At 43.4% G+C, this 23,169-nt stretch overlaps 1 protein-coding gene across 3 annotated transcripts in view; it reads right to left on the reverse strand.

Moving 5' to 3' along the window:
- The window catches only part of lrch1 (leucine-rich repeats and calponin homology (CH) domain containing 1), a 107,989-nt gene extending 87,358 nt beyond the window's left edge, over positions 1-20,631 (reverse strand). For all 3 annotated transcript variants that reach the window (XM_080786608.1, XM_080786609.1, XM_080786607.1), the window contains exon 1: positions 20,208-20,631. In XM_080786608.1, coding sequence (XP_080642734.1) covers positions 20,208-20,493 — 286 coding nt within the window. In that variant the 5' untranslated portion in view covers positions 20,494-20,631. The remainder of the gene's footprint in view (positions 1-20,207) is intronic.
- Between the last annotated feature and the right edge of the window lie 2,538 nt (positions 20,632-23,169).

Genomic DNA, 23,169 nt, shown 5'->3' on the forward strand with positions numbered 1-23,169 from the left:
TCAAGGGAACAAGTAGAGGACTTAAGAGCCCTTACAACTTTGCTAACAGTTTCAGTGTCTACTGGGGTGAACTGGGATAAAGTGCTTCTGAAAAGTGCAGGGGACCTTATGGCAGTGTTTGCTGTCCTTATCTTGGCAATATCCATACGTATGGAAGTGACCTTTTCCTTAAAATAGGCTGAGAACTCGTTTGTTTTTTCCTGTGTTGCAAGGTCATTTGTGGTTTGTGGAGGGGGGTTTATTAGACCATCAATAGTGGAGAAAAGTATCTTTGGGTTGTGCAGGTTATTTTGGATGAGGTCAGAGAAGTAAGATCCCCTGGCTTGTCTGATGGTCTTGTTATATAAGATCTGTTGTTCTCGTAAAATTTCAAAGTGAACCTGTAGTCTTGTCTTTCTCCATCTGCGTTCTGCTTTGCGGCAGTTTTGTTTCTCTTTAATTACGTTTTCATTTTTTCTCCATGGTGATTTTTCTTTGGGGGGGACTTTCTTAAGTCTGACAGGCGCAATAAAATCAAGGGTAGACCTTAGCTTGCTATTAAAAACAGAAACCAGTTCATCTACTGATGAGGGGCGTGTATAAGGGGTTTGTACATTATTAAAGTGGTCAATAAATTTGTCAGCTGCATCTGAGTCTAGGTGTCGCTTTTTCACCAGGCGGTTTGTATTGCACTGTGGTACTGGTAGGCATACCGAGAATTCAATGAGGGAGTGGTCTGAGAAAGCGACTTTCGCGATTGATAGAATATTTACTGTGAGGCCCCGTGTAATGACCAGATCAAGGGTGTGGCCACGGTCATGGGTTGGGCCACTCACATGTTGAGCGAAACCCATGTCCGACAATAGAGTGATTAGATTATTAGCCTGTATATCAGCTTCATTGTCTATGTGGAAATTAAAATCTCCACTGATGATTGTCATATCGTAGTTTGTGTTAATTATGGATAGGAGTTCGGCAAATTCTGTTAGGAAAAGAGGGCAGTTTTTCTTTGGAGGTCTATATAAAGTTCCCCCACTAGGGGACCTTTTAAATCTATCTCTATGGCCGGCTATGGCCTCTATGCAGCATATAGTCCAGTGCGGCTTGTATATGCACACATTTGTTTTTTTCCCTAAATTTAGCTGGTTAGGCTTATATTCAGGTGCGCTTTATAGTCCGGAAATTACGGTAATTTACAAGAAGTCTACACAATTAGAGAATGTAGAATAATTGTTATTTATATATATATATAGTGCGTGCCTTCATACGTATGCAGGCAACTTTGGAGGGAGTGGTTGTAAAGGTCAAGGTAGAAAGAGCAGCAGGTATGATGCTCTGAGGAACGAGAGCAGAAAACACTGTGTGTGTGTGTGTGTGTGTGTGTGTGTGTGTGTGTGTGTGTGTGTGTGTAAGAACATGAGAACAAATCCATCCACCTCCCACATCAATCCCCTAGCTGGAGCCACTTTCATCAATGACTGTGCTCACAGTCATTGCTCACGCACGCACTCACAGTCACACACACACACACACACACACACACACACACACACACAGGATGTGATAGCGCTCCCCTGAGCCATCGAGAATCAGCTATGCCATAGAAGTAGTCGCAGACCTAATTCTCGGTCTGCTACTATCGATTATTTTCTTAGCGTTTAGTCTACCGGTTCACTTTTTCGATTTACTCACTGCTTACATCAATGAGCCGATTAACCACTTTATACTTTGTCACACAATGGTGTCCTGCAATTTTTTTTGTAATAGCACACCTACAAGCTCACAAAGCGATTGGGCACGTATCGACCTTCAGGGTGATAAAGAGCGTATGCCCCTTTTATGGGTTTCTTTCTCAACAACGACCTGCCCATGCATTATCCCTTGCATATTACTATGAACTTGCCATAAGTTGTACCTTGTGACGTGTATTGAGACTTAAAGCAGTAGTTCCTGAATGTGCAGTAGGCTGCTGTAGTAGGACTACTGTAAAATCACACAAAATCACTCCCCACCCCGTAATAAGCAGATATATAGTTGATTATAGCACCTGGGCTGGCGACTTTTGCAAAATATGAAGATGTCTATACATGCAGAGGGGAACGTAATTTCCCCATGTCTCTCTCTCCCTCTCTCTCTCTCTCTCTCTCTCTCTCTCTGCAACTCCTCACAAATGAACAGCCCCTCTCGAAATCCAACGGGAGCGTGTAGGAGCAGGATTAAAAGTTTCATGACATTAAATTCAATTTATTTTTAGTTTTTCTTTTAGGTTTTATGACCTCAATTACACCCAAAAAACCTGAAGTTTGAATATTCAGTGGATATTCTGTGGTCTGCAATGAAAACAGGCAAAAACAATCCCATTGACATAAATGGGATTTGCAGGCTGTGACATCACAAACAGAAGGAAAATCAGAGCACTTGTTTGAGCCAGAAAACCCCAGACCACAGAAAATGTACAGTACTGAATGCTAAAGTTCAGGTTGTTTGGGTGCAATTGAGCTCAGAAAACCTAAGAATAATTAAGACAAATTACAAAAACCTTTTTTTAATGTCACAATCCCTTTAAGAAAACACGACCCTGATGAACTTCAGTCAACCAAATGTAAGGGTTAAGTTGTTCAAGTGTTCAATGTTCAAGTGTTCAATGTGTTTAAGTAGGCTATACATCCTCCCCTTATATGTAAAGCAATTCTTCCATATTTTGAAGAAAATATTTCAGGCCCTGGATACATCTATACGATTTATAAATCTTTAAGACAGTTCAATACGGTGGTACATACATGTCCACCCACTCTCAACAACAAGATACAACCTACGCAGCATTACTCCCAGGAGCCAGAGCACACACTCTGCCTCCGCTAGCCTTCAATACACCAAATATCAAAAATCCGGTACACAATTATAGTGCCATATCCAAATTTCTGAGTTTGATTGGTCTGTGGAAGATGCTAGCAGGCAGCATCATGAAAGAAAATACAGGTCTGTGTTGTTACTCCAATCAAATGCAGACAACAGAGATACATGTCCTGTTTGTTGCCCTTTAGTAGTATCTGTGTTGTCGAGTTGAATCTGAGGAAGGTTCTTTGCCGAAACGCTTAGACGTGAGCCAAATAAATATGAGTAAATGTGAGAATGTTCTCCTCTCTTGACTTTTCATTTTTATGGAAGGAGTTTACTAGATTTGTATCACTGAGAAACCCACTGTTGAGGTGCAGCCTCTTTTTCTAATGCAGAAATATTTGACCTGTCCTGTTAAATCCTTTCAACAAGAGCGGAATCATCCGACTAGAATTAAAACAGGTCTCACTGCTATTTCTTAGTCATGTTGCCGAGGCGGGCTAGCCATTTCTTTACGTTTACTGTATATTATCGATGTACATTCACCACGGGTCGGTAAGTGGCCCATTCAGCTGTCCGCTGCTGTGTCTGCTTGCCGCTTTACTACAGTTTCAGTGATACAGATTAAATTGGTGTTCAAATTTGTACAGGTCCATTTGGTTCGTCTTTCCGGTGGGGGTCCGTCCTCCCGGTGGGAGCTCCTCACTGGCAGGTGAGCCATTTGGATACAACAGTGACAACATAACGGGGGGTAGGAATTAATTGGGAAGAAAAGGGGGTAACAAAATATATATTGCTATTCTGTTCTGTGTGGATGTACTGTACTACAACACAAATGGCTGTTTAAATGATACGAATTAATTGCATGAAATAAAAGCTCCATATGTGTAGGAGTGGTTGTTGTGCCTTCATGGTGTGTCAATGCAGCGCTGAATAAAGAAGCTTGGAGGCTAAATCCTGACTGTTTGAGTGGAGTTTGGCTTACTGCTAAATTGTGTATCACACAATACAAGGAGAGCAGTGCAGAGGTGCTGCATCTCCATTCATCAGTGCTGCTGGTCAATGACGTCCAGAGGAAGCCTAGTTTGTTTGTTGGACTGGGGTTGTGATTCCTGGTTAATGACGTCCAGAGGAAGCCTAGTTGGTTTGTTGGACTGGGGTTGTGATTCGGGCTCGGGGCTGCATGTCAAACTGTCATAATTATCCTGGTGTGTCGTGATGAGGTCACAACATGTGCAACACAGCTGAGAACGGAGCCAGGGCTATATATATATATACACACACACACACACACACACACACACACACACACACACACACACACACACACACACACACACACACACCACATTGCATATGCACGCAGCCTATACGTGCAAATTACACCTGGTTGTACGAGAGAGATACTTGCCCAGTTGCACACATAATATACACACACAAACTGACAAATACACACACATAAACACACAGAGTAATGTGTAAATTAGTAACAGATTCACTTCACAGCTGTAGGCAGAGACATATTTAACTTGTCTCTCTCTCCGTTTCATCATGATTCCATTTGTTGAAAGATATTATATAGATATAGAGATATAGAGTAATTAACCTGCAAAACGTAATTAAGACAAATCTGGAAGATTTTAAGAGAGAACCAAATTGGATTGATCCCAATTTGGTTCTCTCTTGCAGTCTGTCTGTGATCCATTTAGTCTAAACTATAGTCTAAAAGGCCAGAAAAACCTAAAAATCTGGAGCAGAACAGATCAGGAAAAAACAAGACAACAGGATACGCCTGTCACACAATTATTACATAATAATCTGATCGCAATTATCATTATGCATTATAATGTTGTATATTCTCTGTATTATCTGATTCAGATTCTAAAGCGGTATGACTTAATAGTCTAGTAAAATGTTATGAATATTATGACAGGCCAACATCATGGAATAGTTAGCAATAAAACAACATGACAAAACAAAAATAAAACGTATGATGACAGTGAGAAAGAAAACATGTCTTGATACACTGTAAAATGCTGTGTCTGTTTGAGTGTGTGTGTGTGTGTGTGTGTGTGAGTGTAAAATCTTGTGTCATAGATCAATGAATGATTACGCACAATCCGGAGTGTACATTTAACTCAGAGTTTCTGTGTGCACTGCAGTAGATGTACAGCGGAGCTGATTACTATCTTTAATCAGCTGCTTCAGCAAACACAAACAGGTTTATTATGTCTGCAGTGCACGTGCACACGCAGTCACGCACACGCACACACACACTGCAGTCAGTGTGCAGCAAAGGATATTATTTTGATGTAATTTCATAAGTATGGGCTTCTACAGGGCTGTCTGTGTCTGTGCGTGTGTGACTGTGTGTGTGTGTGTGTGTGTGTGTGTGTGTGTGTGTGTGTGTGTGTGTGTGTGTCATACTCCATTGATAGCAGAGACAGTGGTGGTTTATTAATCCACCAGGAGGATTAGCATAGTGCGTGTGTGTGTGTGTGTGTGTGTGTGTGTGTGTGCACGGGGGGGGGTTGGTTCACAGCAGAGGAAATCCCCCTCTGTGTCCGCCACCCTAGTGGGGGTTAGGGATGTGGGGGCGTGGTCGTCACAATACAGGGGGTGGGTGGTTATTTATAGGTGAAAGGTTATTTCTGTATTAATTATAATCACATTTGTCTGTATATCTGTCTGTCTGACTCTTGTCTGTCTGCTTGCCTGTCTGTCTGTCTGTCCATCCGTCTGGGCTTCTACTGTTGTCGAGGTCAAAGGGAATTCCGTGCAGACATTCCACACACTTCCTACGGACACTGAGACGAACGAGCATGCCACCGAACGTCACCCCACTCCCCCCACCCACCCCTGCTCTGTGTAATCTATCTATCGCTTCTATTCATGTTTCGTTCACCACAAATACACCGTCTGTTTAGACAGCTAGCAATGTGTATGTGTGTGAAACTGTGAATATGATTCCGCCATTGTGAATACATGTGCTTCCTTCAATCCTGTGTACACACAGCCACACACACAATGCATGTACAGTGTGTGTGTGTGTGTGTGTGTGTGTGTGTGTGTGTGTGCATGTGTGTGTGTGTGTGTGTGCGTGCGTGTGTGCGTGCGTGCGTGCGTGCGTGCGTGTGTGCGCAAGGCAAGCCGTGCATGTGTGCAAGCCATGCGATGTGTGCAAGCCATGCATGCCCATTTGGTGCCAGCCGGCGTCAGGGGTGTGGGTGTGTGGATAAGGAGGAGGTAGGAGATAAGAGAGGTGTTGGGGGAAGGGAATGTTTTTGTGATTTAGGTGGGTGGGTGAATTTGGCCTACATTTTTTATTTTTTTGGGGAGGTGGGGGGGTGGGGGGTATGAAGCACTGGCTGTTCATTTATTTATACATTCTCAGTGCTCTCATATCAAACCCAGACAGACATGTACAGTACAGTACAGCAGTGATTATCAATATTTTTTTGAGGGCCCTCCTATGTCTAGGGTTTGTGTAAACACAAACAGTGTCCTAACACGAATGCCATTGACAATGAATTGCCAGTTGTGAGTGTTTGTGCAAACTAACAGACATTGAATGGCATTGACAATGAATGGCCAGTTAAGAGGAGTGTACTTTGTGCCACTTTACTCTGTGCGGTACTCTACTGGCCACTTTAGGTGTTGCAGCTGTCCGTGCTCAAACAGACGGACAGAGACAGACATATAGGGACACACATAGCTGCGTAATGGAGCGGAGGCAACGCTCAAAAACCTGATGGTTACAAGTTACAAAAACAAGAATTAATCACATAGTGATATAATGGTCAGGTGAAAGAAGCACTGTCTCCGTTGTTCTCCCCCCATGCCCCCCATATTAGTATGATTATTGTTTTATTAGTAACGTGTACAGTATGTTTGTGTGTCACAACCTTGCGCTTTGCAGCCGTTTGCGTGTGCTGTCTCCGTTGTGTTCTCCCCCCAACAATCCAAGTTTTGCTGAAAATAAGCGGACTTGGCAACCCTGCCTGGAGTAGACCAGAGCCAGAGTTACGCAAACTCTGTTCACTTCATGGGGCCAGTCCAATGGCTTCTACACAGACTTCTATTGAATGGGGCCGACGAATGGAGAGAACCGGAAGTTGTTTTCTGCCCCCTCAATATTGCAACTCTTCTATTAGAGTCGACTAGGTGGCGAACTTGTCGTCTACATTTTCAGGTTGGTCATTTGGTCAGGTTGTCGCCTGACCAAAAAACTTGAGGGAGAACAACTCCAACGAACATGAACCTGCTCTTGTCTCTACTCTACAGGCCAGGATCAAAGACCTACAGGGGTGTGCAGAATAGCACCAGACGATAGTCGGACCTTTTCAAAAGAGCTATTTTGGGTGGGAAGCGTGCGCACACACACACACACACACACACACAGTCACACACACACACACACACACACACACACACACACACACACACACACACACACACACACACACACACACACACACACACACACACACACACACATTGAATGTAAAAATGTATCTATGGTCCATCATGTTCAATCTGAAAGGGAAGACTAAAGCCGATGTCACATTACATACAGTAATTTATGTTAATTAAAATGTGGGATTTGATCTACCATTTTAAAAACTAAGGAAATATCCTGATTTGACATACTGTACTGTAAGCATGACCTTTTCCTGGTTTTAAAGCTGCTTTCCAGTGATAAGCTCAAAGGGGCTCAAACAATGTTGGTGTTACCAAGACCCCCCCCCCCCATATATATATAATATACATACATTTTGCATGCACACATTTTCCACTATGACTTAAGTTTGACTTTCACTGTTATTTCAGCAGGCACAACAGGCTATGAGGAGCTCCTGTTTCATGTGGTCATGGACGTACTGTAGCTGCATGAACTGTGATTGGTCTACTTGTGACTGGGGACAGACAGATAGGGAACAGTGATTGGTCTACTTGTGAAGGGACAGACAGATAGGGAACTGTGATTGGTCTACTTGTGACTGGGGACAGACAGATAGGGAACTGTGATTGGTCTACTTGTGAAGGGACAGACAGATAGGGAACTGTGATTGGTCTACTTGTGACTGGGGACAGACAGATAGGGAACTGTGATTGGTCTACTTGTGAAGGGACAGACAGATAGGGAACGGTGATTGGTCTACTTGTGAAGGGACAGAGATAGGGAACTGTGATTGGTCTATTTGTGAGGGGAAAGACAGATATAGGGCTGCCACGATCATGACATATTACTTGACGATTAATTGCCATGGGCCTAGAAATAATCCACATTCAATTGTGTTATTGGCATTGAATAATGGAACACATTTTGTCCATTAGTCCTAAGGGCACGCCGTGAAAATGACTTTAGGGTCAGCGGTGACGAGTGGGTGACCTAATGTCTAGAGAAGTAGAGTATTGAAGGTTGAAGGGAAGAGTTTGCTAGAAGCATTCCCCTCTGATGTTAACATGTCCTTGAGCAAGACACCAAATGGACTGTTCCCAATATTAAATTAAAGGAGCAGCTTTTCTCTCGGCTGTCTAGGATTTAAACCGGCAACCTTCCAATAACCTGTTCAACATTTCCCTATTAGCAGAATAACTATTAGGAAGTGGTGAAAGGATGTTATGAAAGCTGTGTGTTTGTGCGTGCGTGCGTGCATGCTTCTGTGCGTACGCCGTACATGGCGTTCATGCACTTGTATAACTACACTTGTGACGGCCAAAAGTATAATAGAATTTTGGAAATAAACATTGTGAGGACAATTTTCCTGGCCCTCACAAGAGAAATGGTTGTTTTATGGTATAAAAGGATTTTGAGTTACAATGAGGAAAAGCTTCGGGTTGGGGATACAGTTAGGTTTAAGGGTTGGATTGTTGTCGTGTTTTTGTGTATGTATGTATGTATGTGTGTGTGTGTGTGTGTGTGTGTGTGTGTGACTGTGTGTGTGTGTGTGTGTGTGTGTGTGTGTGTGTGTGTGTGTGTGTGTGTGTGTGTGTGTGTGTGTGTGTGTGACTGTGACTGTGAGTGTGAGTGTGTGTGTGTGTGTGTGTGTGTGTGTGTGTGTGCTGATGAGGAGAGGGGCAGTGTCCTTTGGTTTCCACCGGCAGGAAATGACCGTGGCTGCTGACCTCGCACACAATGAGGCGAGGAGCGGCGGTTTCCTGCCTCTGTCTTTAACCAGAGGACCAGCCCCTCTCCCAGAATTCAGTTCTTCAACACGGAGCAGTGTTATGTTACTATGTGGTACCCAGCTCAGCTGGAAGGATGTGTACTTCACACTGTGTACCCACTACCCACTCAGTGTTATGTTACTATGTGGTACCCAGCTCAGCTGGAAGGATGTGTACTTCACACTGTGTACCCACTACCCACTCTACTACTCACACCAGGGCATTAAGCAACTAGTCGACTATTCAACTAGTTGACTAGTAAATCCACTAGTCGATCTTGTTGGTGCTAGTTGACTAGTTCCCGATTTTGTAGGCCTCAAGATTTTCTTCAAATAATAGGTAGTTAAACAACTAGTCAACTATAAACTAGGCAACTAGTCAACTAGTAAAAATGACTAGAAGTGAATGCCCTACTAAACAGGCACAAAAGCTTCTATCTCCACACACCACGGCGATCCACGCGCCTCGACAGCCCTTGCGCTACATTGATCTGGATTCTGTGCTCTGTCACCAACATAGACTCCTTTCTCCACCTTCAATGTGCATATTTTATTTACTTTAATTTTGCCAATAGTACCCCCTCCCCCTAGCGTTGTGCCTGCTTCCGTTTCTGAAAGCCGCCATTACTCACTCTGTCCGGCTAAAAAAAGGGTCCATTTGGTTACTAACTCCATCTTTTAAATGAGGACCACTGGTGGTCCCTGGACCAGTGTTGAGCCAATTGATCACCATAGCAACCCCAGCCTAGGCCTGATTAGGTAATTTCACCTGCTAAACACCTGCTAAATCCTCCAAACCTGTATCTTGATTGGAATCAATCTCCACTCACACTCAGTCACTCACACTCCTCTCAGTCATGCAGCTACAGACACATCCCAGGCACACTTTGGTAGGCCTATAGCTCTGTCCTGTTTGGATGAAAATATTGCCTTTCCAACAGATTTTCATTTTTTTTGTAAACGGGGGAAAATAAATTATATATATATATATATATATATATATATATATCGATTATCGATTATCAATTTTCATAAACGAGTTCGTGTACGATTATCGATTAATTGGACCTATCCCTAGTCGCATGACCCAGTGCAAGGCATGTTGGGTTACATATCATGATGCAAATCATGCAAGATAATTATTGTGAGCTTGCCTTGTTAATGTAGATCAGGTATTGTCACTGTTTTTGTTCAATTGAATGAAAATGTTGCACTCCTGTTCTATCCTATCGCAGTGAGCACAAATGTATTCCTTAAAGCCCATTGAAGGTGATTTCAGACTAGCTGGGGTCATAACGTCAACCAGTTCTAGTCTAACATGATAATGTTTTATATTGATTCAGTTTGAGATCGTTCTATACTACCGTCTATCAGCGTCTCCATTGCCAGGAGAAACGGAAGAAAAATGTTCCCCCTGCCTCAAGGCCGAAATCTAAACAAGCTTTATTTATGACTCTCGGGTGGTCCGCGGTCCTCCCGCGAGAGGATTTCTTATCAGTGAGTGAGCTAACTTCCGATTAAGGCCCAGGGGAAGTTTTGCAATGAATTAAGGCACCTCACTGAAAATACCTTCGGCACTGGAATGGATACAGACCGGAACAATGCTGGCAGTCACATGGGTGCCGCTTTTCAACTGGGCCATGCTCCAGAAAATGTTGAGGACCACTGTGCTGGTCTACTCTGTTCTATTCTATTCTGTCCCCCTGCTGCTCTTAACTGTCTAGGGTCTCTAAAGTAATTGACAGCTGGTCAGAAGGAGACCATTAACTGGTGCATTAACTATTCATTAGAGCCTGAGCTTCAGTGTGCTCGTCTATCCTCCTTCACGACCCCCCATGCTTCTCTCAGCATTAACGTCAGCATAATGCTGATGGCTCAGGGTAAGGTTAGGTTTAGGGCCGGGAAATAAGCCTTCAAATCAGCGCCTCCATTACTTCCAGCGTTTGCCTCGATTGCAATGAATTAACAATTACAACTTTAAAGTAGTGAAAATAGCAAATTTACAAGCTCACACAATGTATCACATTTTTGTACACCACCGACACCATTGTATAATATACTACAACGTTAAGTGGTCGATCAGAGTATTATTATTCTTTGTTTCGATTCGACAATTTCATTATGCACAGTGAATGTTGTTGGATCAAAAACATTTTGAATGGATGTCGTATATCGTTCATAATGAAGCACAATCAGTTGACGTGTGTGTGTGTGTGTGTGTGTGTGTGTGTGTGTGCGCACGCATGCATGCATGCGTGTACGAGTCGTCAATATGATGAAGTGTGATTGATACTTGATAGAATGGACAGACCCTCCCATCTCCCACACCCCAACTGGCTTCCTACACACACAGACACACACAAGCGCGCCGCGCACACACACACGAAGAGGAAAGGAGGAAGCTGTGGATTCCCAGGAATGCAACGTACGTGTGTGTGTGTGTGTGTGTGTGTGTGTGTGTGTGTGTGTGTGTGTGTGTGTGTGTGTGTGTGTGTGTGTGTGTAGGATGGAAGTGGAGGGGCAGTGATGCGAGGGAAGGTAATGTCATCAACTCCGGGAGGTTCATGATGCCACAGCCCAACATCACACTGTCTGACAACCGTACACAATACACACCTCTTCAATGGGAAACGCACTTCCAATCGACACAACATTTGTGTGAAGCCATAGCATTTTTTATTGTCCCAACTGCAATCTGATTGTAGGCTAGCTACAATCAGAGGCAGTTGGGGCAATAAAAACTGGGTATTCAAATATTTCCCATAGTCTCCACTCCACTGCGGTTGTACACCACAGGATTCAGGACCACTCAACCCATTTTCAACCTATCTTCATATAATTGGTCTTTACAAATGTTCATTATAATGCGGTACACTTTTTGTCTACTCGTTCTGTGAACAGCTCAGGAACAAAAAGTGGGTGAATTCATTTTTGTGCATAGTTCCAAACGTGATATAAGAAGAGGGGGGTTGGGGGGGGGGGTCAAGGGGTAAGGCACACAGCACACTCGTAGCTTATGTACAAACGGCACAGCCGTAGCGTTTCTCATATCTTATTTACAATACAAATAAGGGGTTTTCCAATTTCCAGATATTTACAAGCTTGTTTCACAAATGACACAACCGTTATACTGTAACTGCACATCAGTTATCAGATGGGTTCTCACCAGCCACCAGCCCTGATGCACAAGGAGACCAACCTTCAGTGTAGACAAAAGGTAGATCCATGTGCCTTGGGAACTTAACAAACACAAGCAGATCCTTGTAAAACCACATTCCTATCGCAGACCAGTCTAGCTCTCTAACCCAGTGGTTGTGTGTTTGGGATTTCTAATCTGTATTATGTGTACAACATGTTTTTATACCCACACCCAGCAGAGGAGCAGGTGCCTTGTAATCACCGTCTGTCTGTCTGTCTATCTGTAACTTGGCAGGTGACTTGGGGCAGCAGGGGTCAGGAGGATCTATTCTAATCTACACTATTGAATCATTATTTGGGTAAAGGTCAAGGTCACAGTGCATGGCCCAAGTTTAGCTACATGCATATACATAGGATGTAGCAGAATACGTATCCCAGGGTGAATTTCTACTTTTGCTGATGTGGGCAGAAATATATGAAGAGTTGTGTTCGTGCATGTGTAGAGTGAGCAAGTGCGTGCGTGTGAGCGAGTGCGTGTGAGCGTTGGACCATTTGAAACGCTGCCAGTAATGCAGAAATGCCTCTTGTCTGCTGATGAGAACATGGTGGGAGGCTGATGCAAGCTGCTACTGTAAGCAAATCGTCTCTCAGTTTCACAAAACTAACACGCACACACACACACACACACACACACACACACACACACACACACACACACACACACACACACACACACACACACACACACACACACACACACACACACACACACACACACACACACACACACACACACACACACACACACACACCTATTTTACAAAAACCACTCATGAAAGGTAACTGAACTGATGCAGGCAGCTCAAAATGCAGTGATTTTATCAGACAGTTAAATCAGATTGACACTTAGTTTGCTGGTGTCACATGGCAAAAATCAATAAAGAAAACAGCTCAGTGGATTTGTGGTTTAAGTGTCCACCTTGAGACTGGGAGGTCGGGGGTTCGATCCCCGGCCGTGTCATATCAAAGACAAAAGATGGGACCCTGTGCCTCCCTGCTTGTCACTCAGTATCAAGGTTTAGAATGGGAGAATACAAGCGTCATGTCCATGTCCAGGGGGTGTACTTGTACATCAAGCTGCCTCACTCTACAGGAGATAGGCTCCTGCCCATGGCTCGGCAAGGTTTACTTTACATGACAAAAATAGCCGATCTACAAGCTCACAAGACATTTCCCTGCGATGACCCAGAGGCCCGAGCAACACACCAACTGTTATCATGCTGTATATTCAGACTGACTTCAGCTCGGCTTCCTTACAAGCTAGAGGTGCAACAGTTATTCAAATTAAATCGGTTTAATGTATTATTTGCATCATTGATAATTTAATAAAATAATCAATGAATAATTCATCCCTATTTTGGGCATGACATTGTAGGCGAATATTGCGAAAAGAATTCCAATAATGTCCAAAATTGTCAGTTGCATCAAAGTGACACAAATGGCACGAATGAAGCAAAGTCATGAATTTTTATCAAGCAAGTTGACTTGTGATCCTACAAGATCAAATTGAGTGTTAAGTGCATAAATAAATAAGGTATAAACAAGACGTTTCAATTTGAGGGGAGGGTAAACAAGAGGCAGAGGAAGATGAATTATGAAGTTGAATCAAAGTGACACAAATGGCACGAATGAAGCAAAGTCATGAACTTTTATCAAGCAAGCTGACTTGTGATCCTACAAGATCAAATTTAGTGTTAAGTGCAAAAATAAATAAGGTATAAACAAGACTAGTTTATGGCTTTGTACGCCGAAAGTGTCTTAGAGTATCCTACTTTAATTACTTCCATTCTAAGCAGCAATGATGCTTCGTCTTCGGACATTATTGTGTTGGGTTATTATTATTCATAATTAGTAAATATGTATCCAAAATATACACCTACCACTGTATATATAGGATGAAAGCACTGAAAGATAGGCCATAGTCTAGATAATATATTACTTATATTGTCTGACTGTTCATTTACTTTCAGAAGAAGGTTTTAGTCACTCATACAGACACAAGTAGAGAAATGACGGTGGTGGGGTGGTGCATTTTAATTGTGTGGACTCATAGAAAGCTCAATCTTGGCTCAATTTGGTGCATGTGTCACAGTGAAAACTGAGCAGCAGGTCTATTTTGGGAAACTTCTATAAGGAAGAGAACAGACAAGACCATATTGGAAAATACACTAGATCGGACAAGAATAGAATTGAACAGAAAAAGACGGGAGATGGAAAAAAAGGTTTCTAGTTTATTTGTAGTATTCATGTCAGGCCGTGCAAGAAGATTGGGAGGAAGTTTCCTTTATGCTCCAATCTTATATATTATTATCAGATTGGACTTGGGAAACCTTTTAAGGCAAAACACACACTTATGTCTGTTACGACATTGATCTCTATCTGTGTGGGAAGAAGGCACATAAAAACACACAGGGACACAGGGAAAACAACACACAGGGACACAGGGAGGAAAAATAAAGCACAAACAAACGGCCCAACGAGTGTGTGACATGCAGAGACATGAGCTCGCCACAGCACTTAAAGGGCCACTTCAACACTTTTCAACCTATCTTCATATAATAGGTCCTCACTAATAATCATGATAAGGGGTTGACACTAAGGTCTCAGAGGCAAGTACAGGTCATGTTCTACTTGCCCAAAGGTCATGCCCACTTTCCCACATTTCGGACGCGGGAAAGCTTGCCAACCGCCCGTACAGTACAGTACAGTACAGTACAGTACAGTACAGTACAACTATAACAATAAATGTATAGTTGCACCGCTCAGTTCACACAGGTGTCTTTTTTTTTTTTCTTTTTTTTTATTGACTGGTTGATCTTAAAGTTTGTTTGTAATTTTCCCAGAGTTTATATTGTAATGGATGTATTTGGATTGTGTTGTATTGTAACCTCGGCTGCATTGAAAATGAGGGCTTGCCCTGAATTGTACTCCAGAGTATAAATAAATGTGATGACGATTATACCCCGTAAAGCCCTCTCTAAACTAATAGGCGTGCGCCATGCGTGCGCACTCTCTCTCTCACACACACACACACACACACACACACACACTACAGTGTGAGTAAGCTGGTGTTGGACTGGTAATGTTGAACAGGAGAATGTGAGGGGGTGAAGAAAACATATTCTGTTTCATGACAAGCTGGGACCCGTCACCGTGTGGGCGATATGATGATGGCATACCACCAACCCCTCTGATGAAGACACGTAAAGTATTACACGATCGGCATAACTGTGTGTGTGTGTGTGTGTGTGTGTGTGTGTGTGTGTGTGTGTGTGTGTGTGTGTGTGTGTGTGTGTGTGTGTGTGTGCGCGCGGCCGCGCACGCGTGGGTGGGTGTGTGCGTGCGTGGGTGGGTGTGTGTCTAATACCATTGCCTGTACCTGTCTCACTTTACTGGCACATGCCTGCATGTGAACACACGATAGTGTTCTGTGCACATGAGGCCCGTCCATCATAGTAGTGATGTCACAGAACAGGAACACCACGGAACAGGAACCCATCAGCTCCTCTCACTAAGCTCAAACCGCACCAAAGGGTCGCCATGCAACTCCTTGCAACCAAACGGTTGCGAGTAGATGCATGGCGACCCAATTCAATGGTTTGGGTCATTGAATTGAACCAGTTGCATCACGTCATTGGGTCGACGTGCAACCGGACATATTATCACACCGCTGGGACTAATGCTAAAACCGTTTCGTCCCACCTCGACCCTTTGGTGTGGTTTGGGGCCTTTAGAGCCCAACTGATGCCAGATTTCTGGTGAGACCCAGTGTCCACTGCCTATACAGGATTTGTGTTGTTAAAGCATTTCAAATCTGTCCGCTGACTTGACAGCGATCCCGACGACCTTTGCCCCCCGTGTCACTCCCCATCTCTCTGTCCTCATTTCCTGTCAGTCTACTATCTCTATCAATAAAGGCAGAAACACACACACACACACGTATGTATTATTATTATTATGAATTATGTATTATTGCAGATCTACTAATTTTATAACATCCAATGTATATGGGATTAAACTGGTTAAAGTGATTTTGAGGACATATAAACGCGTTTTTGGGGAACCCCTTGGAACACCCTCAAGGACCCCTGGCTGGAGGTCCACGTCCACGGAACCCTCTTTGAGAACTACTGTCCTAGACCACAGATGGCTGATGTTTTGTCAAGAAGTCCAACATCTTTGTTTAATGTGGAGCCTACTGCTACAGGCAACATAAAGCCTCAGCGAATCGGGTTTGACAAAATGAGGAGCAAACTGATCACACAAGAGATTATGCTAAAAGCTAAAATATTGTTGTTTTTTGGTAAGCATCTGTCATCCATACAGCCTCAGAATGTTATTGGGACAATGCCCAGATGTGGTGGTGTGGTGGTGGTTGGGACTCGAGAGCAGCTATTTCTGGAGCCATATAGCCTATGAACCCGTACTGTGCTGGGATGAGCAAAAGAGCCTTCACTCTCAGACTTGAATGGATAATAGGTTGGGTTGGGTGACTTTATTGCGATACCTTGATTATAGATTAGCTACTATTATGGGCAAATTGGGCATATATGGATATCATATTTGCAAAATGATCAGATAAAGTCAAGGAACCCAGTTCCTGCTGTCTACCAAGAACCAACAACAACGCCATGGGAGATCATCGTGTGTGTGTGTGTGTGTGTGTGTGTGTGTGTGTGTGTGTGTGTGTGGCTAGTGACACGTGGTGGTCAACAAACGCTATTTCCGTGTGGACAGACCCAGCCAGGGACACACATTGCTGTGCATTGGAGTTCCATGCTCGGACGGACAGACAGACCCAGGCAGCCAGGGACACATTGCTGTGCATTGGAGTGGCTGCACCACTCAAAAAGGAACTACACACACAGTAGCCTACATGACAATTATTCACACAAACAGAGAGAGCTAGCTTGACCAAGGTAAGGCATATTGTAATTACTAACTTTGACGATACCGTCTCAAAATCAGCTGTGCCTTTGTGTGAACACAGAGACACTTGCCAAGCATGAGGTTTCATAATTGAAAATGTGTTTCATTGGCGCAGTGAGACACCACATAAAACAACTGCGACAATGGAGTGCTTAAAACAGACACGCATGGGCTAACAGAGGTCTCACATGTGAGTGTCATCTTGATTTTGCTCTGGTTATCGTTGCATTATTGTCTTTCCACCTTAGAGGTTTTTGAAAACCCATATTACATTCTTTCTACCTCACCTGCATGAATCAGTGATTTGTATTTCATCTTCCTAAGTTTGTATACACCGCTTACGTTTTACGTTTCACAGAGAGAGGGTCACTCTCGGTGCATGTGTCGTGTGTGCGTGGCTGCGCGCGTCCGGAGAGATAATATCACAATCTGGCTGCTGGACCAATCAGCACCAAATTTCTCGTGCTGCTGCTTTATGAAATAGTTGGATTTGAGTGTGAATCACTTTGCCCTGCAAGGTCTAAGAGCATTGTGTGAATGAACTAGACTAAAACCAAGGATTTATCTGCCTATTTAATTCAGTCCCATTCTGCACACAGCATGTGCTCTGTGACTAATGGCGTGTTGATGAACCAATGATCAATGCTGTGCTACAGGCCCCATCCATCATGATGCAATGACAGAGGAGAGGCAAAGCATGATCTCTATGTGTGCGTGCGTGCGTGCAGTGTGTGTGTGTGTGTGTGTGTGTGTGTGTGTGTGTGTGTGTGTCCTAAATCCTAATATGACGCTGTCGTAAGTTATTCATGAGGATCGGCATATTAAAGACGGTTTGCAGACAGACGTCTGCTGCCGAGCGGCATGTGCTCTCAGTCAACGTTCAATCACACACACACACACACACACACACACACACACACACACACACACACACACACACACACACACACACACACACACACACACACACACACACACACACACACACACACACACACATCACATAGAGACCTAACGCTATGCTGAAGCCCTATACTAAACTTAGGCACTGAAATGTCCACACCGTGATGTCATTAGGCCTGCAACTGCAACTATAAATCATTTTTGAAGAATAAGATAAAAAAAAATATATTAAAATGTTTTTGTTTTTATAATAGATTAGTCATACTACTGTACCTCCTGAGCATCGTTTTAACCTGCCCTGTGTGAACGCAACATTAGTGCCTTCCATCTCATATGACATCATCACACAATGGACATTCCAATGCCATGTTAAGTACTAGGGTTTCACTTTCAACATGACATCACACCAGTAGTCTACCATTCATTGCCAATGGAAGCCAGCAACATAACGTTGCAAAGACGGAACGATGCATGTAACTGCTCCAAATCAACTCACAGCGCGTCATTGCATCATTTCATCTGCCCGTGTGAAAGCACCATAAGAGAGAGACTTGCATCACAGTGGATGACAGTTGTTGACGTTGCGATGAGAGCGTGCCAAACAGCATTTGGTCTGACAGTTTGCCTTACTGTATGTTAGCCTAGTAGCCTACATTATGACACAAGCGTTATAGTCAAAACAACCTACTTTAGCCTGTTGTTATAAAATAATAATAATATCTACAAGCTCATAACTTGTAATATAGTATAAAAATAACCCATAAGGGGATTCCAACCAACTCTTCCAGAGTCCAGAATCAGTTACATGAAAGCAAAATCACTATCAGCCAACCTTTTAGCCAAAATGTGGTTGGATCAGTAGTTCTCAAAGTGGGATCCGGGGACCCCCAGAAGTCCTTGAGGGGGTTCCAGCGAATCCCCCAGTGAAATAAGTAACAGTTTAACCACTTGTCTCCAAAATAACACAAATAGATAGCAGGGCTACAAGCTCATACCCACAGTCAGGTTGGAAGTTGTACATGTCACTATATGTTTTACCAGCTAGACGGTAAACCAATGACAGAGAATGTATAACAATGACTATTAAGATCATATGAAATGTTTCATTCTCCCCAGTCCCACCTACAGTATAGAGTAGACACAGTCGTGAAAATTATGTATGTACTTCTCTTAGTCTTAAGTCTGGTCCCTGGCACAAAATCATTTCAAATGGGGATCTGTGGCCAAATATTATCAAGGGGGTCCTTCCTTGAACCGCTGATCAAAGCTTCCAAACCAACTCCTCCTAGTCCAGACTCAATATTTACATCAAAGCAAATCCATCTATAGCCAGCTATCAACCACCCAGATCAACCCCCTGGTAGCTAAACATCTACTGTATTCCGCTGCACATGGATGGATCGGACCATCCAGGGGAAGTAGTGGTGGGGAATTCCATAACAGGACCAAATCAGGCGCAGCTGGCACTTACATCCTCTTTTTGTAGTATTCCTCTTTCCTTCGTAATAAACAACACATACTGTACTGTACAGTACACCCAGAGGACGTTATTAAGGCCCCCCTATTTCACTCTGTACAGAGTAGACTGTACATGATGCTACAGTCTTCAAAATAGCTCCACCTCGGTCACGAGATAAGAGTCCAGTAGTTGTGCGCAATATCAACGTTATACTATTAATAATCCTAAACTCATATGGTCTGGTCCACTTAAAAGCAAAAGTTCCAATGCCCAGAACTTCAATATATGAATGAAGTAACCTTTTATCTCTCTCTCTCTCTCTCTCTGTCTGTCAGTGCCAGAGGGTCAGTAACAGACAGTGTCCCCCAGCAGAAAGGTTCATGCACGCAGCACCCCAAACCAAAGCCCCCCCACACACACACACACACACGCACACACACGCACACACACACACACACACACACACACACACACAGCTGGAATAGAATGAATGATGGTGTCCACAACGTCTCTCTCACTCTCACTCACACACACACACACACACACACACACACAGCAGAAAGGTTACTGTGCTGCCTGAAGCCCTGAACATGCACCACCAAATAAAAGACCCCCCCCCTCCACCCACAGAGAGAGAGAGGGGGGAGAGAGAGAGATAGAGAGAGGGGAGGGGGGTTGTCAGGTCAGTAAATATAAGACCTGCCAGTGCGTATTATTATTAGTAGTATTACCTGCGTCCACGGTGTCGGAAAGGTCGTGGCTGGTGGTCGTCCGGGGGAATTCTTTGAGCTTCCTGGCGCTCAGGTTGAGCTGGCCGGTGGCGGCCGCCTCCTCCAGAGCCCGCTCCAAGCCGCGGTTCGGCGGCAGGCTGTTGTTGTTTATATTGGAGCCCATTATTCCAGTGACGGCGGCGGTACTACTTTGAAGAAGGAGCGAGGACGAGGGAGAAGACGAGCCGAGCTGCTGCGAGGAGGAATGGGACGTGCGTGACGAGGACTCGGGTCCTAGCGTCGCCATGTTCTCTCTCTTCTTCTCCTCCTCCTGCTAGCTTGCTTAATAGCTTTTGCTTTTTATCTTGGAAATCGCAACAGAAAACGCTCCGTTGTGTTGGTGGTATATCCAGAAGTAGCTACGACACAGAGAGAGAGCGAGAGCGATAGAGACAGCGCGGTGTGATTTCCTTCCAGACTACTAGCCGTGTCTCCTCTCCAGTCTCCAGTATCCACTGCGGCTGCGCTGAGTGCCCTCTGTACTGTACGACTGACTGACTGAGCCAAAGCAACGCTGCTAAATGGGCCTATGGCGACATCTGCTGGGGAACAGCGATAAAAGAATGTGTGAATGGTTTGATTGAAAAGGTTATTAACGGAAAATAACTGGAAAGTACTTAACTGGAAAGTACAAAATCAGCTAAGAGATAAAACCAGAAACAGCACTAGGACTTTGTTTGTTTACATAAGGGTCCTCCATTTTAAATCCATCAAAACATTTTAAGACATACAGATATAGCATACACCCTAAACACAGTAGTGAAGTGGTGAGGCCTTTTCCTACTAGGGGGCTATTTCCTTGAGGGGGAAAAATGTGCTATATTTGTCCCAAAGTGACTGCAAAAGATTGGTGCTATTTGTTTAAAAAAGTGTTTAATACCCTGTATAGTGTATAACGATGCAATGTGACATACATAGCTTACAAAAATGCTGTAGGCTACCCACTCCAACTGTACAGTATATACTTTCCCCCATTTTTATTATATGTTTGACATGCACTTGCTTTGTCAATGTAAACGTATGTTTTCTCATGCCAATAAAGCTCCTCTGAATTTTATTTTATTTTATCGAGGTGGCTGGCATCTCCCTTAGAGATGTGGTCATGAGAAGTTCAGTTGATTTATTGATTGAAGTAATTATTTGCAGAATGTGTACATTACACTTACACTTGTTTACAACAGGGTCCAACATTTTCAATTCATCAGAAAATATACACTTCTATATAACAAACAAGCAATTCCCAACCTGTGCGCCAGGGGCCTGCTGGGCTGTGAGGATATTGCAAGTGCATGTACGCCCACAAATCCACAATCCAAATAGGTCGCAAATCACTCAGATTATATTGATAATACAACATTGATATAACACATTCATCTATAAAAACAAACGTCATGGTATATATTTTTTAACGTTGAAAAAATAGTTTTCATATGACTATGACTTAAATGTAGTCTTGTAGATCCAGGCTGGAACACAATCGATTGATTGATTGATATAGAAATAAATAAACATAATAATAATAATAATATCTCAAACTTAAATAGCGCGTTTCTGAGTACCCAAAGACGCATGGGGGGAGGCTTTACAGAGGTAACAACAAATAAAAACAACTTTATTAGAAGAAAAGGGGAAAAAAACACTAAAAGCTAAAGAAAAATCCATGCAAACGCTCAAGGTTTTCAAGTGATCCAGAAAAGGTTGTGAACTATACTGGTGTGGAGCATCAAATGTATTTTTATTTGGTCACAGACCAACAGCTGAAAAGATATTGTATTGAACTTTCACTTGTAGGCTACTGTACAACACTGACCCACCAGCTAGGCCAAAGCAACAGTGATATATTAGTCTCTGTCGCCATCTGCTGGAAAAAGCAGTGTTTCTCAACCTTTTTTAAATTTCAAGAACCATAGTTTGATTTGCATGAAGCCACATATCTCCATTTGATACAATGTCTTCACCTCTAAGACCCCAATACCTATATATAAATCCTCCGTGTTATTTCCTGTGCACAAATGGATACTACAGTGTAGTATTTTGAACAGTCTCAATCAGAGTCATGCTATAGTCCTCTGTAACTCCTCCTATAGGCTACAAACTACATCACTGTCCGCAGCAGCCAGGCATGCTGCGCTTAGCAAGTCCCCCATACAATTTACAATGTAGGCATTAGCAGACGCTCTTAATCCAGATCGACCGGCTTATTAAGCAAGAACAAAAAGCATGGCAATATAAAAAATATAATGAAACTATGCATATACTATAGTGCTATGTCTACATTAAATGCTATAAGTCTACATAAAATGCTATCTAAGTCTACATAAAATGCTACATAAGTTGAGCCTTGGCCCTTTGGCCTGTAAGGTCAGGGCAAGTGCATCCCCAGCCGATGATGTAGTCTAGAGGTTGGTTTTCAGACTACGGCGGAAGATTGGGAGTGAGGCTACAGTTGATTGTAATGGGAAGTGAATTCCATAGTTTTGGAGCCAGAAGGGAGAAGAATTTGTGTGGAGCGCTGTCCTGCTTTTAGTGAAGGTAGGCCTACTTCCATCTTCCCTGCGTTGTGCGAGGGTGCGGGAGGGTTTGTATAGGGTTTAATCAGACATGCAAGATATGGGGGAGCCATACCTTTGGTTGCTTTGAATGCCAGCATCAGAGTTTTGTATTCTGTGCGGGCAGCGACCGGGAGCCAATGGAGGGAGCGGAGAAGCAGGGTCCAGGGACATATGTTTTAGGTGGTTGAGGACCAAGCGAGCTGCAGCATTTTGGATCAATTGGAGAGGCTTAAGTGCGCATGCCGGTAGGCCAGTAGGAGGGAGTTACAATAGTCAAGTTTTTAGATTACTTTTGTCTGGATAAGGAGCTGTGTAAACCTACAGGATCGAGTGACAGCTGTAATGTGTGCTTTGAACGAGAGCTGACACCA

The sequence above is a fragment of the Protomyctophum bolini genome, assembly GCF_963924005.1.
Source record: "Protomyctophum bolini genome assembly, chromosome: 16".
NCBI lineage: Eukaryota > Metazoa > Chordata > Actinopteri > Myctophiformes > Myctophidae > Protomyctophum > Protomyctophum bolini.